This window comes from Arvicanthis niloticus, chromosome 5 (assembly GCF_011762505.2).
Source record: "Arvicanthis niloticus isolate mArvNil1 chromosome 5, mArvNil1.pat.X, whole genome shotgun sequence".
Taxonomy (NCBI): Eukaryota; Metazoa; Chordata; class Mammalia; order Rodentia; family Muridae; genus Arvicanthis; species Arvicanthis niloticus.
The window spans coordinates 83,893,108-83,915,431 of record NC_047662.1 but is presented as its reverse complement, the minus strand read 5'-3'; the positions used below and the strand labels follow the sequence as shown (position 1 = coordinate 83,915,431).

The following is a 22,324-nucleotide window of genomic DNA, read 5'->3' as shown; positions in this document are numbered from 1 at the left end:
TTGAGCCAGAGAGCCTGGCCACAGAGGGATTGTGGGAGGGGCCCTGATAGCAGGGAAGGTGGCCCAAGGAGGGCCCCCTCACCCTTCCTCTTCCCCTCATTCTCTCTTCTCCCTTCACACTCTACCTCTGACACTTTGCTGGTATTTCCTGTGTCAATCACCACAGTAAGCCCAACAAACCCAGCTTCAGGATAAAGGCACAGGACCTGGGAGCTGCCAGCCACTCGGTTATCAAAGAACTGTGGCTGTCCACACTTAGTTTCTATAAAGGTAGGACAATTGAGTTCCAGAGAAGGAGTGGCCTTCCCCAGAGTAGCACAGGAATGAAGATCAGACTTGGGTAGAAGCCAGGTTCTTGGTACTGTCGTGGGCTCTTCTATCAAGGCTGGAATGGGGCCCGGACCTCTAGGACTGAGCAGTTGGGGCTGTCCTTGAGCCTCTGGGGCTCTTGGACTCTGCTCTCAAAATGTAGTTGGGAAAAGTCACCAGGCAGCTATTTCTAGAGTCAGTTCCCCAGAGACAGGGACTGCTTGGGAAAGCAAGCCTGGCTTCACAAAGACTAGGCAGCAACATGCGCTAACTCTCCGTTAGCCGTGACTCTGGCTCTGGGGAAAGGGGCTCCTGCCCCCCCAGCCAGTCTCCCTGCCCCAGTCCCTGTAGAACCCCTAAATTTCCCACGTATCTCCACATTGACCCCCACTCTGTCAGGCTAGCAGGAAGTTTGACAGATATCTGCTTTCCCATCTCAGTAGCAAGAACAAGGCTCAGAAAGAACAGTGACTAACTAGGCCAGGATCCCCTGGTCAGTAAGAAGTAATGTCCAGAGGTCAGTCCTGGCCTCAGGCTTTTGTTTGCTGAGTAACCACACATCCCTAACAGTAAAAATCTGCAATATCTATACCTATCTGCATACTTCTAACTGCACATCTGCATATACAAATACTACATGTACTAGAAAGAGAATTTTAAAATGAAGCAAAAGAGGGCTGGTGAGATGGTTCAGCAGCCAAGCCTAAGGAACTGACTTTGAGCCCTGGGACCCACATGATAGGAAAGACCTGACTCTCAAACATGCCACGACCTCTACATATGTACATACGGTGACGTGTGCACAGCAAACACATTGCAATAATTAAATGTAATTTTTTTAAAAGGATGATTGGAAAAGTTCTTAAGTTGGGACTTGGAGAGATGGCTCAGCAGATAAAATGCTGGCCTCACATCCCCAGTGACCTGAGTTCAACTCTCCAGAACTCACACAAAAGCTGAATGGAAGCGTGTGTGATTCCAGCATGCCCCTACCAGAAGAGGGGAAGCAGACAGAATATTGTCAGCCAACCTAGCATATGCAAGCAGTGAGTGAGGGACTGTCTAAAACAAGTTGGCAAGTGAGACTCACACTCCAGGTTGTCTTCTGACCTCTGATGCGTGGCACACACGTACTGCCTCGATCCCCACAGAATATTGTAAATCTAAGTTCAAGACCCTCATTCCTGGACAGAGTCTGTACCCCTACATCAAATCCTTGGTGATGGGGAATCCTGACCTTGAACGTGCATGAGAATTCTCTAAGCACTCGGTCTATGTCTGCAGGATCCTGGCTCAGAGGCCCTGGGACAAGGCTTCAGAATCTTTCTTTAAGCAAGGACTTCAACAGGGCCTCTCCCAGCTTCTGGCTCCCAGTGTGGAGATGTGGGCAGGTGGGGGTGGGGGATGCAACCACACCTCCTGACATCTCTGCTGAGGAAGAGCTGTGGCATGTGGTTTTCTGACTTTTGAAATGTTATTTTTTTCCCCCTAACCCTGTCCCATCACAGAGGCCCCTATGTGCAAAAAGAGGAACAGCCAGTTTTCTGCAATGACTCAGTCGCAAAAATCTCACTGTTCTCAGAAGAACCCACACAGCACAGGCAACAACCGTCAGTGGCTACAGTTTTGCACCTACTTCTCAAGTGCCTCAACTTGTGAGCTTTTCCTGAGAAAGACCTTACTCTTCTGTGTAAGCCACAGCCCTCAGTGCCATGGAGCCTGGACCTGGCCAGTCAGGTAGTCAATCAACAAACACACATCAATGTCAAATATGTACCAATCTCAGGCAGAAATGAAGTTGCAATATAGTAGCAGGCTGAGCACCAGGCAAGCAGACCCCAGGCCTGTTGTTACAGCCACTCGAGGCATGTGGCTGGCTGACTGCTCTCTGTAAAGGGGAATGGTGGTCACCTAGGCCTGCTAGTACTGCACCCACCCGTCTGTCTGGTGAGCACCCTGGCCCTCAGAGATGCACCAAATGAACTTGGAGGTTCTCAGCCCCCAGGATAAAGAAACAAACACGCTTGCCAAGATCCCACCCTCCATGGAGGACAGAATCCAGAAAAAGACGCGGAAGAAGGAAGTTTGGTGACAGCTTTAACAGACCAAGCAAATCTAGGGGAGAAAGAGGAAGGGGATTCAGGACAGAGGAACAGCACAGACAAAAAGTCTGAAAATACAAGTTGAACTTCAAGGAGGGCTCAGGGCCTGGCCCCTGAGTGTCACAGACAGGCAGGAGGTCCAGACAGCTGTCAGAGGGCAGCAGTGGACGCTGGGGATGCAAACTATGATGTCCTGACCCAGGAAGGCTGGCCCCTCTGTTACTAAGTCCTGCTAATGGTTGGGCCACTGGGCTAAGGGTTCCCACCTACCCCAGAGAAACTGCACCCCGCCCCCAAAACCACCAAACACTGCTTTTTCTATGTCCTTGCTTCTTACCACCTGACACCCATACAGACCTGATCTCTATGTTCTAGCACCCTCCAGGAATTCTATTTAGTTCCTGGCTGGACAATGCCCTGTTTTCCACTGCTTCACGCAGTTCTCCCTGCCTCTCTCCCTGTGTGTGCGTGTGCGTGTGTGTGAGTGTGTGTGTGTGCGTGTGTGTGCGTGTGAGTGTGTGTGTGTGCGTGTGAGTGTGCGCCTGCGCGTGATGTTCCTGTCCTGAGCCATTCCATAGCCTAAGGGCACTCCCCTTTACACCACTCAACACACTACGCTCCAGGATGATCGTCCTCCACTGAAGGAGCCCTGGCATTCAAAAACTCCATGCTGTCCAGCCAAGGATAGCCAGGGCATCCCCACCTTAACCTCATTCCAATGAGAAAACAGAGGCAGGCACCTAATGAGACCAGGAAATTTAGAAGAACACCGTGGCTATTAAACCAGGGCCGGGAGGATGAGGCAGGGAAAGACCTCCATATCAAGCTGCTGGACCCTTCTAAAGACTGTGGGGCTCCAAAACAAGTTGAGTTCAGTGACAGGACATAGACCTGTTCACAGGAGTGGCCTCTGGCCTGCAGCAAGTGGAGACACCCACTACGGATGTCCCCAGACGGATGTCCCCAGACTGTCGCTGGCTCGCCCAAGCAGCCAGGGAGGAGCTAAAAAGAGGCCAGGCTATGAGTGACTCTCATCCTGCCCCACTTTAGGTCTAAGTTGGCCTCCTGGCCCCCAGAACGTCGACTTTGTCCTTGCCCTTATGTGGATAGGAGGGTGCCGTCTCCTGGCCTGCTCCTCACTTCTGTATACCTCTTGAGACCCTCAGCAACCCAAGCACTAATTGGCCTTGCGATGGAGCCCACCCTGGGCACGGAGAGGGACCAACGGGTCCAAGTTCACCAAGGGAACCAAATCAGAGCTGGAACTGGAAACCAGCATCTTGGAGTCCACTCTGGCCTGGGGGCCGGACTCCCAGAACTGGACAGGAGTGGCAGCAGCTGCGTAGCTGTGATTTCCTGGCTAGGCTGGGCTAACTGCCAGGGTTGTCCAGAGAGTCTATGACTGGCCCATCCAGAGGGAAGGCGGCCTTCCCTTTGGCCCTCCTCCTGGCTCAGCTCCTTACCTCACTTGTACTACACCGCCATCCTGCCAGCCTGGGCTCAGGGGAGCTGCCCACAAGGTCTTTGTTTCAAACCTGGGGAGCCCCCTGCTTCCACAGCACCCTGGACCGCCTCCAGACTGCTCTGCCAGCCAGAACCGCCTCAACTCAGAGACAAGCATCGCTCCCCACTTCTCCCCGCCCCTGCAGCTGAGGCCTTGCCTTGCCTCCTCCTCCTCCTTGCAGGAAGCGCCCAGCCTGATTTCCTACAAGTGTTTGTGAAAAGGAGGGGGGGTTACTGTGCAGAGCTGGCGCCAAGAGCTTAACCCTTTGCTGGGCAAGCGTGAGGCCATTGATGGGAAGGGCCCACAGGAACTTCTGAGGCTTTGAGTTTGGGACCACCTCAGCCGCAACCTTGCTTGGACCAGCAGGAAGTCCAGAGAAGGCTTAGCTAAAGTCACATTGCATGCTGGTCCTAGGAAGAGGAGCCTGCAGTTCCTCCACTCCCTGCCCCAAAATTGGTCTCTTCCATCACCAGTGACTTTATCAGAGTTTCTCCTCCCACTCCAGAGATCTCATTGCCCATCCTAATGGGGCGGGCGGAGAACCACACGACTCAGACTTGGTGCTTGCTCATGTCCTTCCAGCTTTAACTCTGTCTACTAACACGCGTCTCATCATCTCAGGGAGGATTTACTGCCCATGCCTGGAGACAGATGCACCTGCATTGAAATTTTCTAGGTAACAAGGAAGAACTAGAGGATCAGATGAATATCTCCTCTTGTAGCTTTCCCCATCAGAGGCCCCAGAGATGAAGGAACAGAATTATACTGACGGTCAACCTGTGCATCCTCAGGTCCCTTCACTTCTGTGAGAGGTGTAATCAGTGGAAGAAGCATGACTGGACACAGACACACCACACATGGCTCTTCACTACAGTGAAGTGTGTAAGATTTCAGGTATGCCTGAGGCAGAGTATGAGACAGGCTGGGGACCAAAGTCCCGGGCTACTTCCGGTACTTCTGAGGCTGAGGACTTACAGAACCTAGGGCAGCACTTTCTAAGCACCAGAGGTTCAGGTCCCAGATGCTGGACATGCCCTGGCTAAAGACACCCAGCCTGAGTGTAACAAGCTGAAGAGGTGAGGCAGGACCATCAGGAGGGTCTAGGTGGGGAGGCCACAGTCACACAAGCGACCGGAAGAACAGAAAGGCAGAAGCAAGCCACAAGCATGACTGATGAGAACATTCCAGAAAAGCAAAGACCTGAGAGCAGCAGGAGGGCCTTGAAGACAACAGGATGTGGTGTGAGAGGACTCAGGTGCCAAGGGACAAGGTACAGGATCCGACCTGCAGGGTCCAGGCTGAAGCACAGCAGCCAAGAAGAAGCAGGCAGAGGGAAGATGCTGTAGGAGCCTGATGTCTGCTCCTGGCTCCCTACTCTGCCCCTGCTGACCCAGAGAGTCAGGAAACAGAAGAGACATGAGGTCAATCCTCTGCCATCCAGAAAGCCCTCAGGGGACTTCAAGGGAGCAGCCAGGCTAGGGACCACCCAAGTGTGATGGAGAGAAGAAATCTTAGAGTCCATAGGCCAGGGAGTTCAATGTCAGCCTCACCTCCTGCTGTCTCTGTGACCTCAGTGGCTCCACCACCTAGAGCCACAGTTTTCCTTCTGTGGAGCAGGGCTAAACAGAGTGGCCCCTGAACAGGGGCTGCTGTCAGTTCCATGACAGACAGCCTGCCTAGTGTGCAGTAGGGGACCTCAGGACTTATTTCATCACCAGTTTCTGCCCTCGGGTCTCCTTAGGTGGGAGAGTCTGGTCTCCTCCAAGGGTTTGTGGTTGATGAATGGAATGGATGAATGCTCTTGAGGGCCAGCTGCCAGGATCTGGCTAAGTCTGAGCTAGCACCAAGCACTTTCAACCGAGTAACCTCCCAACTCCTGCATCCCTGTCCCTGCCTTATATCCACATCTGGGGGCTGGGGCTCCCCACCCCCACCCCAGCAGTCTCTCAGGGACTATGGAACAGAGTCAAATCTTACCAAGCCCCTGCCTACTGCTCTGGTGACCATGTGGCCCATTGTGTGGGAGGCAGGCTCCTCTGACATCCTGTCACTCAGTCACCCACCCTCCCCGATCATTAACCCATCAACACCAGGTGGCTGCCGCAGCTGGCACACCCTCGGCCTTGTTGAAAGACAGCAGCCAGTATTTACTGTCCTTCACCCCTGCCACTGGGCCTTTTCCTCCCCGCCCCCACCCCTTTACCCCACCCCCATCCCCAGCCCACATGGTATTCCTTTCTGGAATACCATCCCTCAAGTTTACTCAACCAAAGTCATAGACAAACTGAGCTTGGACACAGTAGCTTTCACCCAGCTCCTGTCTCCAGCTGAGCCCATCCTTTATTTGGGTTCTCAAGCCAGACTGGGTGGTCCACCTGGCCACTCCCTTCATCACATCATTCCTCTACTGAGTCCCGTTTGCTGCATTTCCTAAACCTCACCAAACTCTGGTCCTGTCTGTCCCCCATGTATCTTTCAGAATCTTTCTGTTCTGGAGAAACAGCCCACCCCACAACAGCCTCATAGGATCTTCTCAAACACAAACTTTCAAACCCAGCTGTATGCAGGTTTGCCACTTAGAATGCTCTTGTCCCAGCACTAGGACAAACAGAGGCTGCAGCCTGGCCCTGCTTCAGCCTCCCTCACTCCCTCCTTGCCAGCTTCAGTCCCCAGCTCCCCACTGTTACCTAGTAGGGCTTCTCACCTATGATCACCTATACTCCCTACTGACTCTGAGCTGCGTGCAGACCTGGCTCCTGAACTTGGGATTTGCCATCTGTCCTGATGCTCACCTATAGCCAGTGTTTGTCTCTTGACTCCTGGGGGTAGCTCTTGAAACTCTCGCTACTAAGTCCCTTGTCCCCAGCATGAGCTGACACGTGACAGAAACACCACAGATGCATTGGGGTCATCCATTGTACCTAGCCAGTGCCCAGGTAAGTAGTTGCCTGTAGCCCCCTAACAGTTATCAAGACTGGTGTGAGGAGCCCATTTCACAGATGAGTACACAAGGCCCCTAGAGCCCACACAACTTGCCCCAGGCCACAAAGCTGGTGAACATGGTAGAGACTCAGATACACAAGGACCTGGTTCATGTTCACCCCACTCAGGCTGTGGGGATCCTAAGGCCTGCACACAGGGAGCTCAGAATGGAGTCTAAAGCCCAGGCTACAATTCCTCCTCTGCAAAGGGAAGCCCGGTTCTCCCTTGAGGTTCTCCATTGCTTCCTCATCCTTTGCCTCGGATACAGTTAGAAGTATGTTTACCCAGTGCTCAGGGGGAGGAAACTGAGGCGCAGAAGGGAGATATTAGCTCTCAGCCATCCAGATAAAAAACCAAAAGTAAGGCTCTGTACCCTGGCCACCAGCCACTGGAGCACAGCAAGTCTTCTGCTGATTACCCCGGTCTTGAGTTCAGAAATGCCGCTGGACCTGCCCTCCCTTGGTTCTTCTGGAGGCCAGAGGTACGGCAGAGAGCTATGAGCAGCCCAGCCATCTTGAGAGATCAGAGCCACCATAGGAGTGGGGCTGTCATGTCACTGTGACCCCTCTGAGTTGTGGCTCTTCTTTCCTGGGAAGGATCACTCTCTCTTCCTACCCAGGAGGCTGACCTTCTAGGTCAAAATACATCCTCCATCAGGACAGGGGCAGGTGTCACAGAGGACCAAGGAGAGTGATGGAAGCCTGATATGACTCCCAGGTCACCTGGGACATGAGTGTTCTCTCTGAGCTTTGAGCATGTGGCATCAAGAGATGGTCACCAAAAGGCAGGACAGACAGCTCAGCAGTTAAGAGCACCTGCTGCTCCTGCAGAGAACCTGGGTTCAGTTCCCAGCATTTATATGATGGTCCAAAGCCGCCTGTTCCAGGGCATCCAATGCCATCCTCTGGCCTATGTAAGCACCAGATACACACACAGAACACATACATACATGCAGACAAAAATACTTACAAAATAAAGAATGAATCTGGAGAGAGAGAGAGAGAGAGAGAGAGAGAGAATGAGAATGAATATATCTGAAGTGCCCAGAGGTCCACTGAGTCTTCCAGGATCCATTCCATTCGCCCACCCAGGAAGCCTCACTGTGCTGATGGGTGGGCACAGAGACAGAGACCTCCAGGGCCCTTGGATGCTGAGTGACCTTGGCAAGATCCTTGCTGATAAAGCCCCTCCTGGTCGTGTGTAAGATGGGGGCACTGTTGACTTTACAAGACTCATGGGATGAGTTAAGAGCAACAGTGTGCACCCTCAGGTGTTGGCCCAGTGCCTTAGCTGGCACAGAGCTCCTGCCTGGGAGCAATGGCCTTGACCTCAGTGATGTGGCCACAGAGTGTGCTGCCTGCAGGACTCAGCAGCTTCCCCTAACATCCAACATCAGCCAAAGCTCTAATTTCAGATCCCCTACACAAAGGGGAGCGAGCCCTCCCAAGAGTGAGGGGTACTATTGCCAGGTGGCTCCCAAGCCCATTCTGGGACCAGAGAAGCAGCTAAGAAACATGTGATCATCCTTAGCTATTGAGTGGGGGGAAATAGGCCATCCTTAGCCTATTTCCTATAAAGACATAGGTTATAAGGAGGGTGTGTTCAATTACATAGATGGAAATCAATCTCTCTCTCTCTCTCTCTCTCTCTCTCTCTCTCTCTCTCTCTCCCTCCCTCCCTCCCAACCCCTCTCTCTCTTACTCCCCTCAAGCTTTTTACAAGGTAAAATTTTGAACATTCATGATATTCACGATGCCAAGAAGGCATTGCTAGCACTGAGGTTTTATTGAGCACCTGCTTCATGTCAGACACCTTGTAAAAGCTCTTCTAGGACTTAGCTCTCATCACCCAACTTCCATACCAATCCAAGGAGGCAGGGATTCCTTCTCCTGGTTTACAAGTTAGGAAGCAGGGTTTGAACCAGGAAGTGTAATCTTAAATTCCTTTGTTACTGAAATATACAGTGAAGAGGTTGGAAACAACCTCACTGTCTAACAATTGCTGAAATAAGTTATATTTGTGCCTAGCTGGGTGGCGGTGGTGCACACATTTAATCTCAGCATTCAGGAGGTAGAGGCAGGTGGATCTGTGTAAGTTGGAGGCCAGCCTGGTCTACAGAGTGAGTTCTAAGACAGCCAGGGCTACACAGAGAAACCCTGTCATGAAATTATATTTGTTCTCAAAGGAGTAGATTTTAGCTATTCACAGAAGAATACAGGATGGTGTTTACAATTGTAATATGTAAGCTGAAAGAATAGTTCAGTGCAGTGGGCACGAGACCCTGGGTGTCATCCCCACCACCACAGACACACAGATATACAGACACAGACACAGAGAAAGACAGAGACAGAGAGCCAGAAAAAGAACAGAGAGACAGAATGACACAGACACATAGACACACACACAAAGAGAAAGAGCAAGAGAGACAGACAGACAGACAGACAGACAGACACACACACACACACACACACACACACACACACACACATCTGCATAACAACACTCAGGCATGGCAGACTTCAGTTTCCCCTTTGAGTTGATAGAGTGGCTGGGCCGTGAGTGTCTGCGGCTCTGACCCTCTGTGACACCCGACAGTTCCCGTGCCTTCTCTTTTTGCTTACCTGATGCCCTGAGCTGTTTCTCCATCCTCTGGCTACTGTGCAACACTTGAAATCAACACAATGAAGAAGAGGCTTCTAGCTCCCAGCCTTGACAACTCAGCCTGGCTCCTCAGAAGCAAACCAGCATTTAACAGACAAGGAAAGGCTTAGAAAAGTCACACACCTCGCCCAAGACCATACAGCATATTAAAGATATTCATAAATATAGTGCTTCCCCACCAGATGAAGCCCTTACTTGGGGGGTTGGGGCTCCTAGACCTTGCATCACTTTCCCTCAAGTTCTTGGTCCTTGGCTATAGTCCCAGGACCCCAAGCAGACTGACAGCTGGGCATACTATCTGGCTTTGATCCCAGCTCCTTTCCGGACTAGGCTCTGGGGTGCTGGGTGCTGGCAAGGGTCTAGAGATGGGTGGGGGAGGTTCTGGCAGGAGGGTCTAGCTTAGCAGTCCAGCTGGTTTGGCTGACACTTGGCAGTAGGGACCAGAGCCAAGATGGGGCTATAGGCTGGATGGAGGAGAGACTAGAGGCCAAAATGGGAGGCCGTGGGGCAGGAAGCCTTTGTGTTCTGTTCTGGGACCTCTCTGACACCTTCTCCCACAGCCAGAGACCCTGGGTAGGCTGAAAAGTGCTATACCCCAGTAGGTATTCTGGAAATACCAACCTTGCTCTCTCCAGGCTTCCCCGGACACAGTTCCATGTCACCCCCCAATACCCTAAAGCTTTGCACAGGCTGCCGGGTGAATCTAAGGGCCCAGGCCTCTCTCTTCCCTGCATAGACACAGATGCAGGGATGAACTTCAGATGAGTGGTTTAATCTCTCTGAACCTTAGGCTGCACAACAGGGGCAGTAGTGTCCACCTAGTGGCAATGCTTGGAAATGAAGGGACAAAATCTAGCAGGGCTCTGTACAGCGCAGTGGGAAGATGACAGCCCTGCCCTACCACAGACACCTCACTACTACAGTGAGACTCATGGTACAGTGCCCTGAAGTCAGTGCAGTAGCCATTGTCACCAATGTCTATTGCTGTTGTTCCATCCTTTCTCTGACTTCAATTTATCTCTAAACCTAGTTGGGGATGCTGAACAAAAGCTTTCTAAGATGCCACCCACCTGGACTTGAAGATGGTACTGGAGGTACCATCCTGCCCATTTTCTAGAGGGGTAAACTGAGGTGCTCAGAAGTAAAGCCTGCTGGTGATCTCTTGTTGCATCTCTAGATCTGCCCAGGGAGGAGGCAACCTGAGGCTCTGACACACACACAAAGTCTGGGTTCTCTGAAATGTTGTTCTGCTCACAGGGGTCCACTGACTGACATAATGCAGTGCAGTTTCCAACTTCCCTCCCAATGCAGCCCTCTGTGTCTGTAGAGCCCGGCCCCTCTGGAAAGCCCGGCTCTAGCAGCTGATGAAATCCCCTCTCAAGAGAGCCATGATCACATGGTTCCAATGCAAACCAGCTGGCCTCTGGGAGGAAATACCCGCGTGGGCACTTGTCCCTCCTGAAGAACACGGGGACAGCCAAGGGACAAACCCATACTGCCTGCATCACCCGCAGACTGCTCCCCACATCAGCAGGTCAAACATACTTATTTAACCCAACACACCTATTCTATTACCTCAACAAAACAGCCCCAGCGTCAACCTCTACAACGCCAGAAGAGGAACCTGGGGGATTCTCCGGAAAGGCTGTGCGTATTGAGCTTTAACCTTCTTGCTTCAGATTCAGCCTATTTCTTCTGTTTTAGAGGGCAGAAACAATGCCTCTTTTCACTGTAGCCGGCTCAGCTTCTCTTCTCAGCTCTAAAACAGCTCGCGTTTGTTTTCACCAACTTTCCTTTCCAACTTTCTCAGATGCAGAAGTGCTTTTGATTCTCTTCGTCCTGTCCTTTCAACTAAAGCCCGGGGGAAGGAGAGTCAGAAGTCTTATCCAAGAATTCACAGCAAGCAGATGCTGACTCTGCCTCCCAGGGCAGAGACTCTTTTCGCGCCTCCCTGCGGTGCGCCTTTGACTAAGCCGCACTACCTCTTTGTACCTCAATCGCCTCCTGTGTACCAAGAAGGAACTGGCCCAATTTTGGCAGCTCCTCCCACTATGGAGAAACCCACCCCACGCTGCCCCCCACCCCTGGTGGACAAAATAAAACAGGAGGAAAAAAACTTGCGTTAGGTATCCGGGGACAGCGAGGCTCTGAGGCTGCCTGGTGGCGGAGTTGTTGCTGGGTGACCCAGCCTCACACAAATCCTAGAAGAACAGCGCCCCACCTCCCCGGTCACCAAGCAACAGGGCCACGCCTGCTACCCAAACACCACCCGCAGCCCGGCCAATGACCACCCCCAGTCCCCCAGGACCCTAGTACAGGGGCTGGACATAGAAGCCCACGCCCCCACTGCGCGGAGGTGGAGACTGAGGCCGGATAGGCGGGACTAGGACGTCCGTGTGTCCCGGCGTCCCAGGGTGCGGCTGGGTCCGTGATCGCTAGCTCCAGACTCCGGAGCCACGATCGGTCCCCGCGTGCGTGTGTAGTTCCCACGTGGAAATATCTGAAGCCTCGCAGATCCTTCAGGGGCCAGTCCTGCAGCACTGTTCGCTCTCGTCCCCACCCTCCCGAAAGGGAAACTGAGTCCCCAAAGGCTGAGTTTCACGCCCCCCACGAGCCTCCACCCAAGTCTCACCTGCAGCTGGCACCACGCGCCCTGGTTTCCTGGAGTTGAGCGGCAGACAAAGGCCTCCAATCCGGGGGCGAGGCGGGGTGTGCCTGCTTTGCATAATGCTCGCAGCCCATCGGATAAAGCAGAGGGGCGGGCTTTGGGGGGGCGGAGCTTCTGTGAAATCCACCAATCATTGAGAGGCTTGCAGTTCCCGTCCTGTCTCCCAGACTTTGGTGGTCGCAGGGAAACAGGTTCCAAGGCTAAATGGACGGAAATCTCAAATCTTTTGGGCTGCATCTCCCTGTGCGAGCCTTCCCTAGCTTAGAAGGGGAAACTAAGGGCTGGGAGGAAGGATATCTAGGTGAGGTCCACGGAGCCACCATGAGGAAGGAGTCACCAAGTTTGAGGACAGAGATCCGCTGCTTAATAACTGTAGTAATAAATTGTGCGCTCATTATGTGGTACTAGGCTCCCGTGAGATAGACAGGGTTACCACCGGTCTACTGGCTACAACACCCTAGAGATGGACCCGGAAATGCAAGCCAGAGAGGGACGAGGTAGGAATAATGTTTTCCACCGAAGCCACCTTGAACAATGGTGGTGTGGGGTGTCAGACTGGCCTAGACCCCTGCTCCAGTTCTGCTTGTTATTTGCCAATGCAGAAAAAGTCTAATTCAACATTGTGACTTTGGAGGGTGCAGGGGGGAGGGTCTGAACTTGTTCTTACTAAGTTCACTGCCAAGGAACTTGGAGGTTTAAATTACACTAGAAAGTGGGCCTGGCTGCAGGTACTGGAGAGGCTGATACAGCAGGATTACAAGTTCAAGGCCAGCTTGGGGTACAGCTCTATCTCAAAATAAAACTTCTCAAGAACTGGGGATGGAGCTTAGTGGTAGTATTACCTAGGCCTGGGCTCAGTCTTCAGTACTTCAAAAATAGGTAAATGCAATTCCCTTGGAATTTAGGAGTAAACACCCATTAGGAATACACCAGTGAACCCCTTCAACAGAGCCAGGCTCAGGAATCCTGGAAGCACAAGAAACTCATCCTTGTCCTACCCTTTCATAGAGCAGTCTTGGGGTTTGGGGGCTCTGTCCTGAAGGGGTTGGGCCAAGTAGCATGCTGGTAAATTAGGGCCGGTACAATGTATCTGCCCTGTCGGTCAAACAGCAGTTCAGAGACTAGCCTACAAGCTCTTGACCAGCCAGCCACAGCCTGGAAGCTGTGCATTCAGAACAAACCACAAGGCCCTGAGCTGGGTAAGATAAGGCATTCTTCTGTTAGAATAAAGAAACCTATGGGCAGGGCATCCCTAGGCCTGTGGCTGTCACTCTATGGCCTGTACTTGTTGTCACTTACTGTGCAATTCTGGATTCCAGGTGTGTGACTCTGATCACCTTTGGGGACCTGTTACTGAACCTACCCCGTGCATTTTACAGACAGAGGACCTGAGCACGGGGCGAGTCACCTGCCATACTTCCTCAGGAATTGATCTGATGAATGATGTCATGAGCCCTGAGCCTGGCAAAGCCCTGTATAGTTGGTAGGAGTTATTCTCTCACAGAGCTGACAGACCTTACAGAGAAGGGAAAGAACAGCCATGACCCTGAGAGGGGCTAAATTCTTGGGTGGATGAAGGTGGGTACCAGCTGCCTTGGGAGAACCAAGACTTTGGCTTCTGGTGATTTACCTGGGTTTGAAAGAAAAGGACAGCCACCAAGACTTGAAGCTAAATTATTGCTTAGATTGAAGACTTAGAACCTAAACCACAACTCGAGACTTAGAAACCAGAGCCCTGCCATATAAATGCTTTACCACTGAACTTCCATCCCAGCCCCAGGGCAGGACCTTGTACAAGTCAATGGAACTGACAGCCCCAGCTACCTTGAATAGAGCCCTGGGCCTCCTGGTAAAGGGCTGACCAGGCCTCTTCCATCAGACATCATAATGTCAGGAGGAAATGGCCTTCAGGCTGGTCTTCAGGCAACAGGCCAAGTCAAGCTTTCCTACCTGACATTCTCCCTGTGTCTGCTTCTAACCCCCACCGGCCTTGGATGCTGTAGCAGAGGGGTCCTGTTGGGGAGGAGTTCAGGAAGAGCCCCGGACTTCACTACCCTGGCTGTGGGCCTTGCTCACATAGACAGGCAGGTGTGTCCAGCTCTAGCCCTGAGCGGAAACAGCTTTCCAAGCAGCTCTTGGTCTCTCTGCACTCCCAGGACCTGTGGGATGAGGCCATAGGTACCCTTTGGGAAGCATCCTATGCAGTAACCTCCTCTCCTTCCTTAACGAGCCACTCGCTTATAAATCAGGGCTTCAGGGCTGGCTTCCTGAATTGTGCACAAGATGGCCAGTCTGGCATGTGTGCATGCAGGTATGTGCTTGTGCACACGTGTGCAAGCTCATGTGGAAGCCAGAGATCAAACACAGATGCCATTCCTGAGGAGCCATTCCTTGTTTAGACAAGGTCTCTCACATCAGGCTTGCTGATGGGGCAATGCTGGCTGGTCAGTGAGCCCCAGGGATCAGCCTGTTTGTGCCTCCTCTGACTTTGGATTACAAATCTGTGCTACTGTGTCTGTCCTTTTATACTGGTTCTGGGAATTGAACTCAAAACCTCATGGTTGTCCCTGATGCATCTTTTTAAACACGATGTCCATAGCAAAAAATACTTCACATTTTAAAGTAAATTTTACCCTCACAGCTTCAGTAAGGCCCTCTGGTGGACAGGTGAGCCGCTTTCCTTCTGTGTATCCCCAACTGAACAGCTGGCATTCAGGACTCAGTTGATAATGTATGATGCTCTGGGTGCCCCACCTGTCCGCCCCTTACATCTCCCCACGCAGAGCAATCCAAACCCCAGCCTACAGGCAACACCATAGAACACCAGCCCCTAACCTTGTTCAGATTTCTTTATTGAAAAATTAAAGTCGTAAGCTCTGTATATAAATACACTGACATTGCTGGTTGCCTGCAAGGCCTCTGGGATAGGCTGGGGGTGCAAAGGGAAGCTGGGGCCTGGGGGTCCCCTGAAGCACAGGAAGGGAAATAAATAAATAAATAAATAAATACCATAGGGGCACGGAGCCAGGAGGAAGGGGGCGCGACTGGTGTGAATAGGCGTGCTGGCGGCTCATTTGTGGCACTCAAGGTCCCCTGGCAGGAAGCAGTCTGTGAACTCTCCTGTGTCCTCACAGCCAAAGACCTAGGCATCTGGGGTGGCAGCACCCCTCTCCAGCCTCGAGAAATGTGCTCTGCCTTCCTTCCCTTCACCTAATGTAGTTTTATTGAGCTCTTACTATGTTTCTGGCACACAGGTTTTGACCTGACTTTCTGCTTGCCTTGTCTGGTTCTCTTTTTTCCCTAGTGTGGGCCAGGGGACCAGGCAGGGTGTCTGTGTCAGGGTGGGGTGAGGAGTCTGCCTGTGACCCTGGCTGATAGCCCTGACCGTGGCTCCCACCCCTAGAGCATCACGTTGAACTCAGTGACCAGAAAGTCGATGTAGTCTCTCTCCTTGGTCTTGAAGGCCTCAGCGATGATTCGGGCGGCCTCTCTGTGCTCCTTACCCCGAAGTGTCTGCCCATTCACTTCCAGAATCACGTGGCCCACCTTGAGCTGCCCACAGTTATGGGCAGAACCTCCTCGCTGCATAGGGAGACAGAAGCATGGGTCATGTGGATACCTGGTTTCCACTGCCTGCTAAGCAGCTAGAAGCTGCCAATCCTGAGGCCACAGTCCTGGCAAAGTTGGGGCTGTGCAGAGTAAAAAGCAGCAGCTTTCCAGGTTCCAGGCTAGGATGGAATGGAGGCGGAAACCGTTCGTCTTAGCCTGCCCAGGCAGCCCAACACATCAAGGAGCTTGCCATTCAAGAGGGTCCCTGTGTCTGTCTCCAGGTTCTGTCACCTTGGAGAAGGCAAACCTTAAGGGTGCAGAGGAAGAGCTCTTTAACACAGGGGGATGTGTGCAGGGGGACATACCTGAATTGTGACGATCCTGGGCAGAGGCTGGCGTGTGTTGGCACCACCCTCAATGGCGATGCCCAGTGTGGCTGCGCTTTTCCTCACACGGACCAGGGTGGACGTTGGCTCCAGCAGGCCAGGCTGCAGGTGGGAGAAGGGTGGCCTTGATGCTTCTCAGTAGAGGGCAGCTGAAGCCTCAAATGTGACACCTCAGACTGCCTGAGCTACCATGGTACACTAGAGTAGAGAGCAGCTGCCAGTCCTTGCCAGGCAGGATCAGGGCAAAGTGAGACTCCACGATTCCTAGCACGGTGACCCTTTGGATGAGCCCGTTCAGCAGTGCATCCTAAGGGTCACATGCCAAGTGTCTCCTGATCCCCAGGCCCTTCCATCCTCCACCAGGGCCCTGTGTGCACTCCCGACTCACAGGTTTGTTGGCACCCTCTGCGGTCCTCTCTGTCCGGGGCAGCTCCTTGCCATTCTTGTTCTTAGTGGATGCTGTCTGTCTGCCTCGGCCTGAGGTGCTGGCCTCTGTTTCCCCGGCATCCACACCACTGTCCTCACTTAGAGTCTGCCCACTGTCTGAGAGCTGAGAGAGTGTGGAGGCTGCTGGGGACACACAAGGGGACAACAGCTGTCATGGAGAGCAACCTGGGGGAGGTGATGGAGCTGGGGGCTGGATGGCTGTGACAATTGATGCAAAGATGGAGGGAAGGATGAAGGGATACAGGGGCTGGAGGGCAGGGGATATTCCCTGCAACCTCCCCCATCTCTTGCTACCTGACCTGCCAACAGGGCTTGGCCCAATGGTTAGTACTTCCAGGGCTTCTGCCCTGACTCCCAGGCACTGGCATAAGTATGAAAATAGAGGTTAATGGGCTGGCTCAGCTCACAGGAATGGGCTGCTGCTTTTGTCGTTTAAACCCACATAATGTCACATTTTAATGAAAGATATTTGAGTTAGGAGACTTCCTTTAAAAGGTCATAACTTCACAAGAAAACCATGAAAGGTCTCCACCCTTTTCGTGATGCCCCTGATGTGAGCTGAGTGGTGGACACACATATCCTGTTTCCTAGCCAGCAAAGCTGCTTCATTTTGCGTGTGGCCACTGGACCCTGAGCTGGAGGCTCTTGCTTAAGAACGTGCACTGTGGACCCTGGTGTGTTGGGCAGCAATGCTGTGAAGCCTGGGTGAGCAATATATCCTCCCAGAACTGCCTGCCATTGTTCTAATCCTGGAGAGTGATGCAGACTCAGGGTCTTCACAGAGACTACTGTGCAGGGAGGAACAGTGGGGGGGGGGGGGGGTCTGCACTCATGGCTTGGCTCTAGCACTGCCTACTGCATCTCAAGCTTTACTTGGGAAATACAGAGTAACAGAATGCTGGCCCAGCGCTGATGGCAGGACTCCATGAGTTAAGTACAAGCAAAGTGTCTAGTCATTACTGGCTCCCAGCATTCCCTGCCTGGAATGTAGACCTCTGTCTACAGAGGTCTGCTTGATCTTCTCACATATGCCAGTTTTCCCTTGGGGCACAGACACAGTGTTCAGCATCTGTGAGTTTGGCCTCAAGTCCCTGCTTACCCTTTCCTAGGCTACTTAGGCTACCTAGGCTTTCTTGGGCTACCTAACACCAGGTATACATCACTTTAGCCACAAGATGGCAGCAGAACCTAGCTAACTTGGGGGACAGCCAGCACTTCCTCCACATCTTCAGAAGGCATCTCTTAGAAAACTGGACCCCAGCCTGGGGCTTTGTTGCACTTTGAATTCTACACACCATTCAGAGGCCCAGAGACTAGGACTGCCACATCTCTGGAATCCAGCACCTGCTCTCTGCCAGTCAAGGGCAACAATGACCACCTCCAGGCACAATCTTCCAGAGGAGGCTCAGAGATGATGGCCACAGAGTACAGGGGGCAGGAGGCCTCTAACTCCATCCCCACACAAACCCTCACTCAGTGACTGACCTGGTAGTACTGCCTCTGTCTACTCCACATTACCAGGGAAGGTACAACTCATTTAGGCAACAAATGACTAGTCAGGGGCAGCTGTGAGATTCAAACTCAAGTCTTGGCTACAAGCTATCTTCATTCTGACCTTGAGCTAGACCTCATGTAGGCTAGCAGGCCATTCTGCAGCACCCAGACTGGAGACCCCTCCCTGTGTCCCAGAGCTGAGCAACCATACTCACTCCGAGTCTGGGGAAGAGCCCGCACTTCGTTCACATCAGGCTCACTATCCGGACGATGCACCTCCACCAGGACAAAGTGCTGGTTTGCACCCACGGTGTCAGGGTGTTCAGAGGGTGATGGTGGTGGAAGGCAGGCCCCAGCTCCTGGAGTCTCTGCAGGAGGGCTCTTCAGGTGTGGTGGGGACTGAACCCGAGGGAAGGGGCCGATGGGGTGCTGGTTAACCAGGGCCAGGTGGGTGTCCAGCGGCTTTCTGGAGCTGGGGTTGGCATGGGAGATAGAGGCGTAGATGGGGGAGGAGGGAGAGGTCTGTGCTGAGGAAGGTCCTGGAGTGGGTGCAGTGCCCGGTGGCGGGCTGCAATTCCGTGGTGTTGAGAAGACAATGCCTGAGTGGGCAGCAGAAGACAGAGGTGCGGGGTCCTCCCTCCCTGGCTTCCGTGGCTGGCCAAGCAGGCGGTCACGACCTTGAGCCAGAGGTGGTGGGGGAGGCGGTGGCTTAATGCCAGGCAAATCTTCTGAGGGGGATTTGACATCGTCCTGCCAAAAGACCCAACAGGAGTAGAAGTCAGAGCCCATGGTGGCTGGAGAGAGACAGAGAGTGGTGCTGGAACCAGCAAGGACTGGGTCCCTGCTCCTCAGCTCCTGGCCACACTGCTTTGAATAATGCAACGCTCAGTGGAAAACTGTTCCCATCTCATCAGCTGAGGAGCGCCAGGATCTCAGCAGGCGTCTCTGGGGACCCACTGGATTCCTTTGGGAATTGAAGTTCTTGGCATCAGCAGGGGCTCATCACAAGTGACGAGACTTAATTAGCCACAGGCTGGGACAGGAGGAGGCAGGGTGGCAGGGTGGCCATGGACCGGGCAAGGTGCACCTCTGAGCGTAGCAGTTTAAGCAGGGAGGAGAACAGCAGAGTGCATGATGTATCACCAGGATACCTGAGGTTCAGCGTGCCTTAACAGCAGAAGTAGACCACGGCCACCAGCTCCCGGGGAGCCCCTTAGGCCAGTGCCCGCACTTGGAAAGCTCTGACAGTCATACAGGGACTGTTTCAATGCTTTGACCAAACCACTCGACTTATTCTGGGCCCCAACTATGAGCAAGTTGCAGAATTTTCATGTTACAGATGGGAAAACACAGACACAGAGGGGCTAAGAAGCTTGCCAAAGGCCACACAGGCAACAGAGCAGTGGGACGAGAACCCAGACCGGGTTGGTGGGCTCTTGGCAGAGACTCTTTCCTCCCACCCACCCAGTGTCCCCTCTTTGTGGCTATCTGCAAGAAGAGCCCAGGGGTCCATGAGCAAAGAAGGGAGTGCAGCAAAGCAGAGCCTTACCACAGACACATCTGGGAGTGCGTTGGTGCTGCCTTGGGTAGGCTCGCCGGTTCCTTCCAGGTCTAATGTATTCTAGAAATGGGTGGACAAGCAACAAGCTGAGCAGGCAAGAGCTGAGAGGAGAGCTCATGTGTTTTCCGGGACTGGGAATCTACAGCCTTAAGACACCTTGCAATGGCCGAAGCAATCCTGACACACCCCCACTCTATGGATATTCACCTTACCCATTCAAAGTGATACAGTGGCTTTTTCTGTTAGTCACTTTGAAGTAATTTATTTTATTGAGGCAGGATCACATGTAGTTTATGCTGCCCTCCCTTTAAACTTGCTACGTAGCCTAGGATGACCTTGAATTGATTCTCCTTTTGTCTACCTTCCAGAGTGCTGGGATTGGAAGCATGTGCCAATACATTCAGTGTATATGATACTGGGAATTGAACAAACTTTACATACAACAACAAAATCCTGTCAACTGAGCTACACTCTGAGCCAGGAAGTCGGTTTTCCTTTGGGACTTCCTGTTTTCAGGCCTTCATTGAGCTACCTGGGGATGCTGGGGACATCTTAGGCCTGAGCTTTAAGTGTTGTTCTCAATAGATGGCAGCACTCTCAAATCTAGTGGCAGACAGAATGCTGGGGGCGGGGCATGCAGAACAAATGGGGTATAAGGTGCTGCTCCTGATAAGTGTTTTCAACCCCAAAGGGGTTAGCTTAATGTGCAAGTGGATCCCATCTTTAAAACTGTCCCCATCTTCCTCCCTTCATATTGTGTTAGAGAGAGCAGCAGTGTGGGTGGGGGGAGGGAGAGACACACATAGAGATTATATAGACCTCAGGGGGCATCACATGGCTAACAGCATATAATACACTGGGGAGAGGGCAGCAAGCAGATGCCCTAGATGGGGCAGGGCTGGATGCTGGGTCTGACTGTGAGCAAGGAGCCATGTTTCAGACACTGGGAATTGTGTGTGCATAATCAGGGAAGAACAAAGAGAATGCTTGAGGATTTTCTGTCAGCTCTTGGTCATGCTTGGACTTGAGCCTGAGGGCAGTGGATGAGGTCAAGTTTGCTTTCCACAAAGAAAATTCATGTTGCTCATGACGTCCCCTCCTGCCAAATGCAAGCACTGTAGGCACCGGGGCCAGTCCTTCTCACTAGCCTTTGCTGTGGTTCCACTGTAGACCTGCTCTGCTGGCTTCCAGGTTACTTCCTGCATGGGTGGGTCCATCTGAGCAGCCCACCCATTCCCTTGCTCCTCACTCCTCCCTACCCAGCACCCAGTCTTGGAAAAGAAATCGAGTAATGTCCATCCCTACTGCAAGCAGAGCCCAAACTCACATGATTGCTGGCCCTTTCTTGTTCTCATACCTGCTGCCCCAGGGCCTTTGTACTAGCTGGCCTGCACCCGTACGATTCATGATTCACTTCCATCTCTCCTTTAGTTCTCGATGCCTGAGGTCTCCCAGACCAGCTGTCTACGTGGGCACCAGACATACCATCAGCTGTCTATCCTGACCCCATTCCACCTTTCTGTACACAGGTCACAATGTGGATTTATTATCTCTTATTTCTACTGAAGAGAAACTCAGATGGGACCGGGACTACCGTGCCTTCAGTGTTCAGTTCTGTGGCTGCTGGGCCAACATCTACAGGGTAAATGACTGAGTTTCCATGAGTGAAGGGATTGCTTGCTTTCGCTGCTGGAGGCAGGGGCTGAGCAAGCTGGGTGTTGAGAAGGGAGGTGCTAAGTTCTTTGTAGGGGCCAGTAACAATAGCTGGAACAAGAGGGAAACAGCTTCCTGTGTATGAATTCCTTTCTCTGAAGCTTGGGAAACAGAGGACCTGTTTGCAAAAGCTAGTGATGAAGCCACATGCAGGACTCTGGGTCCTCCTCTTCTTGGGCCACGCCTGAGCTCCTTGAGCTCACGTCCTTGCTACTTCTCCAGCATGATGACATCCTATCTGCCTCGGGGTCTTTGCACAAGCGCTTGAGCTCTGCCTCTTATGGCAGTGTGACAATAGGCAAGTCATAGAACCGCTCTGTAAAATGGGTAGCCCACCATGTCACACTGATGATCTAGTAACCCTGGGTGGCTCTTCCCACAGGCCCTGGCACTGTACTTTGGAAGCCTAGGAAGTCTTACAGACTGCGCCCACAGTGAAGAGACTGCAAAGTGCACCTTGGCCCCTGAGTGATAAGTTTCTCAGAGGAAAAGATTATGGAGTTTTCCCATAATCCCTTGCCAACTGTCATCAGCACTCCCTAGAAATATCCAAGATGGGTGGGCATCAGAGACCCCCTCCTAACTGAGGTGAGTGGTAAGGCCAGTTTGTCCATGCAGGTCTTTTTTAGGGTTCCTGTCAAGCACTGGCCTCAGCAGGAAATGCAGAATCTCTATAGAGTCTACTCCAAGGACAAAAGAAGCTTCTGCTGTAAGCATGCATGGCCAGTGTTACCTGCTGCAGGAGATGCGGAGGGTGAGGCTCAAACGACAGCAATTAGGTGAACCTGTCCTGTGTGGGGCATTGGGAACCTGAAGTATCATTCAGCAAACACTGACCATGATTTAGAGGAGAGGAGAAGGGTTTGAGGATCATGAAACACCAGATAAGAACTAGGTGCCTGGCTCTTCTCCACACCTTAGAGTGTATGCACTTTTCCATGTCCCCAT

The 22,324-nt window shown here is 52.5% G+C and overlaps 2 protein-coding genes across 17 annotated transcripts in view; both read right to left on the bottom strand.

Moving 5' to 3' along the window:
* Positions 1-12,293, bottom strand: part of Akna (AT-hook transcription factor) — a 44,896-nt gene extending 32,603 nt beyond the window's left edge. For 2 of the 9 annotated variants that reach the window (XM_034501770.2, XM_076934817.1), the window contains exons 1-2: positions 11,680-11,790; positions 9,519-11,409 (exon numbers count right to left, since the gene is read on the bottom strand). The gene's annotated coding sequence lies outside the window, so the exon portion shown is untranslated. Of the gene's footprint in view, positions 1-3,874; positions 4,060-9,518; positions 11,609-11,679; positions 11,791-12,190 lie in introns of those variants that run through there. The other 7 variants (XM_076934814.1, XM_076934815.1, XM_034501766.2 and 4 more) reach the window with 7 other exon arrangements.
* Positions 12,294-15,057: 2,764 nt separating this feature from the next.
* Positions 15,058-22,324, bottom strand: part of Whrn (whirlin) — an 84,270-nt gene continuing 77,003 nt past the window's right edge. For 2 of the 8 annotated variants that reach the window (XM_034501948.2, XM_034501951.2), the window contains 5 exons: positions 19,652-19,723; positions 18,318-18,852; positions 16,550-16,731; positions 16,141-16,263; positions 15,058-15,808 (listed from right to left, as the gene is read on the bottom strand). In XM_034501948.2, the coding sequence (XP_034357839.1) occupies positions 15,626-15,808; positions 16,141-16,263; positions 16,550-16,731; positions 18,318-18,852; positions 19,652-19,723 (1,095 nt within the window). In that variant the 3' untranslated portion in view covers positions 15,058-15,625. Of the gene's footprint in view, positions 15,809-16,140; positions 16,264-16,549; positions 16,732-18,317; positions 18,853-19,651; positions 19,724-22,324 lie in introns of those variants that run through there. The other 6 variants (XM_034501950.2, XM_034501952.2, XM_034501957.2 and 3 more) reach the window with 4 other exon arrangements.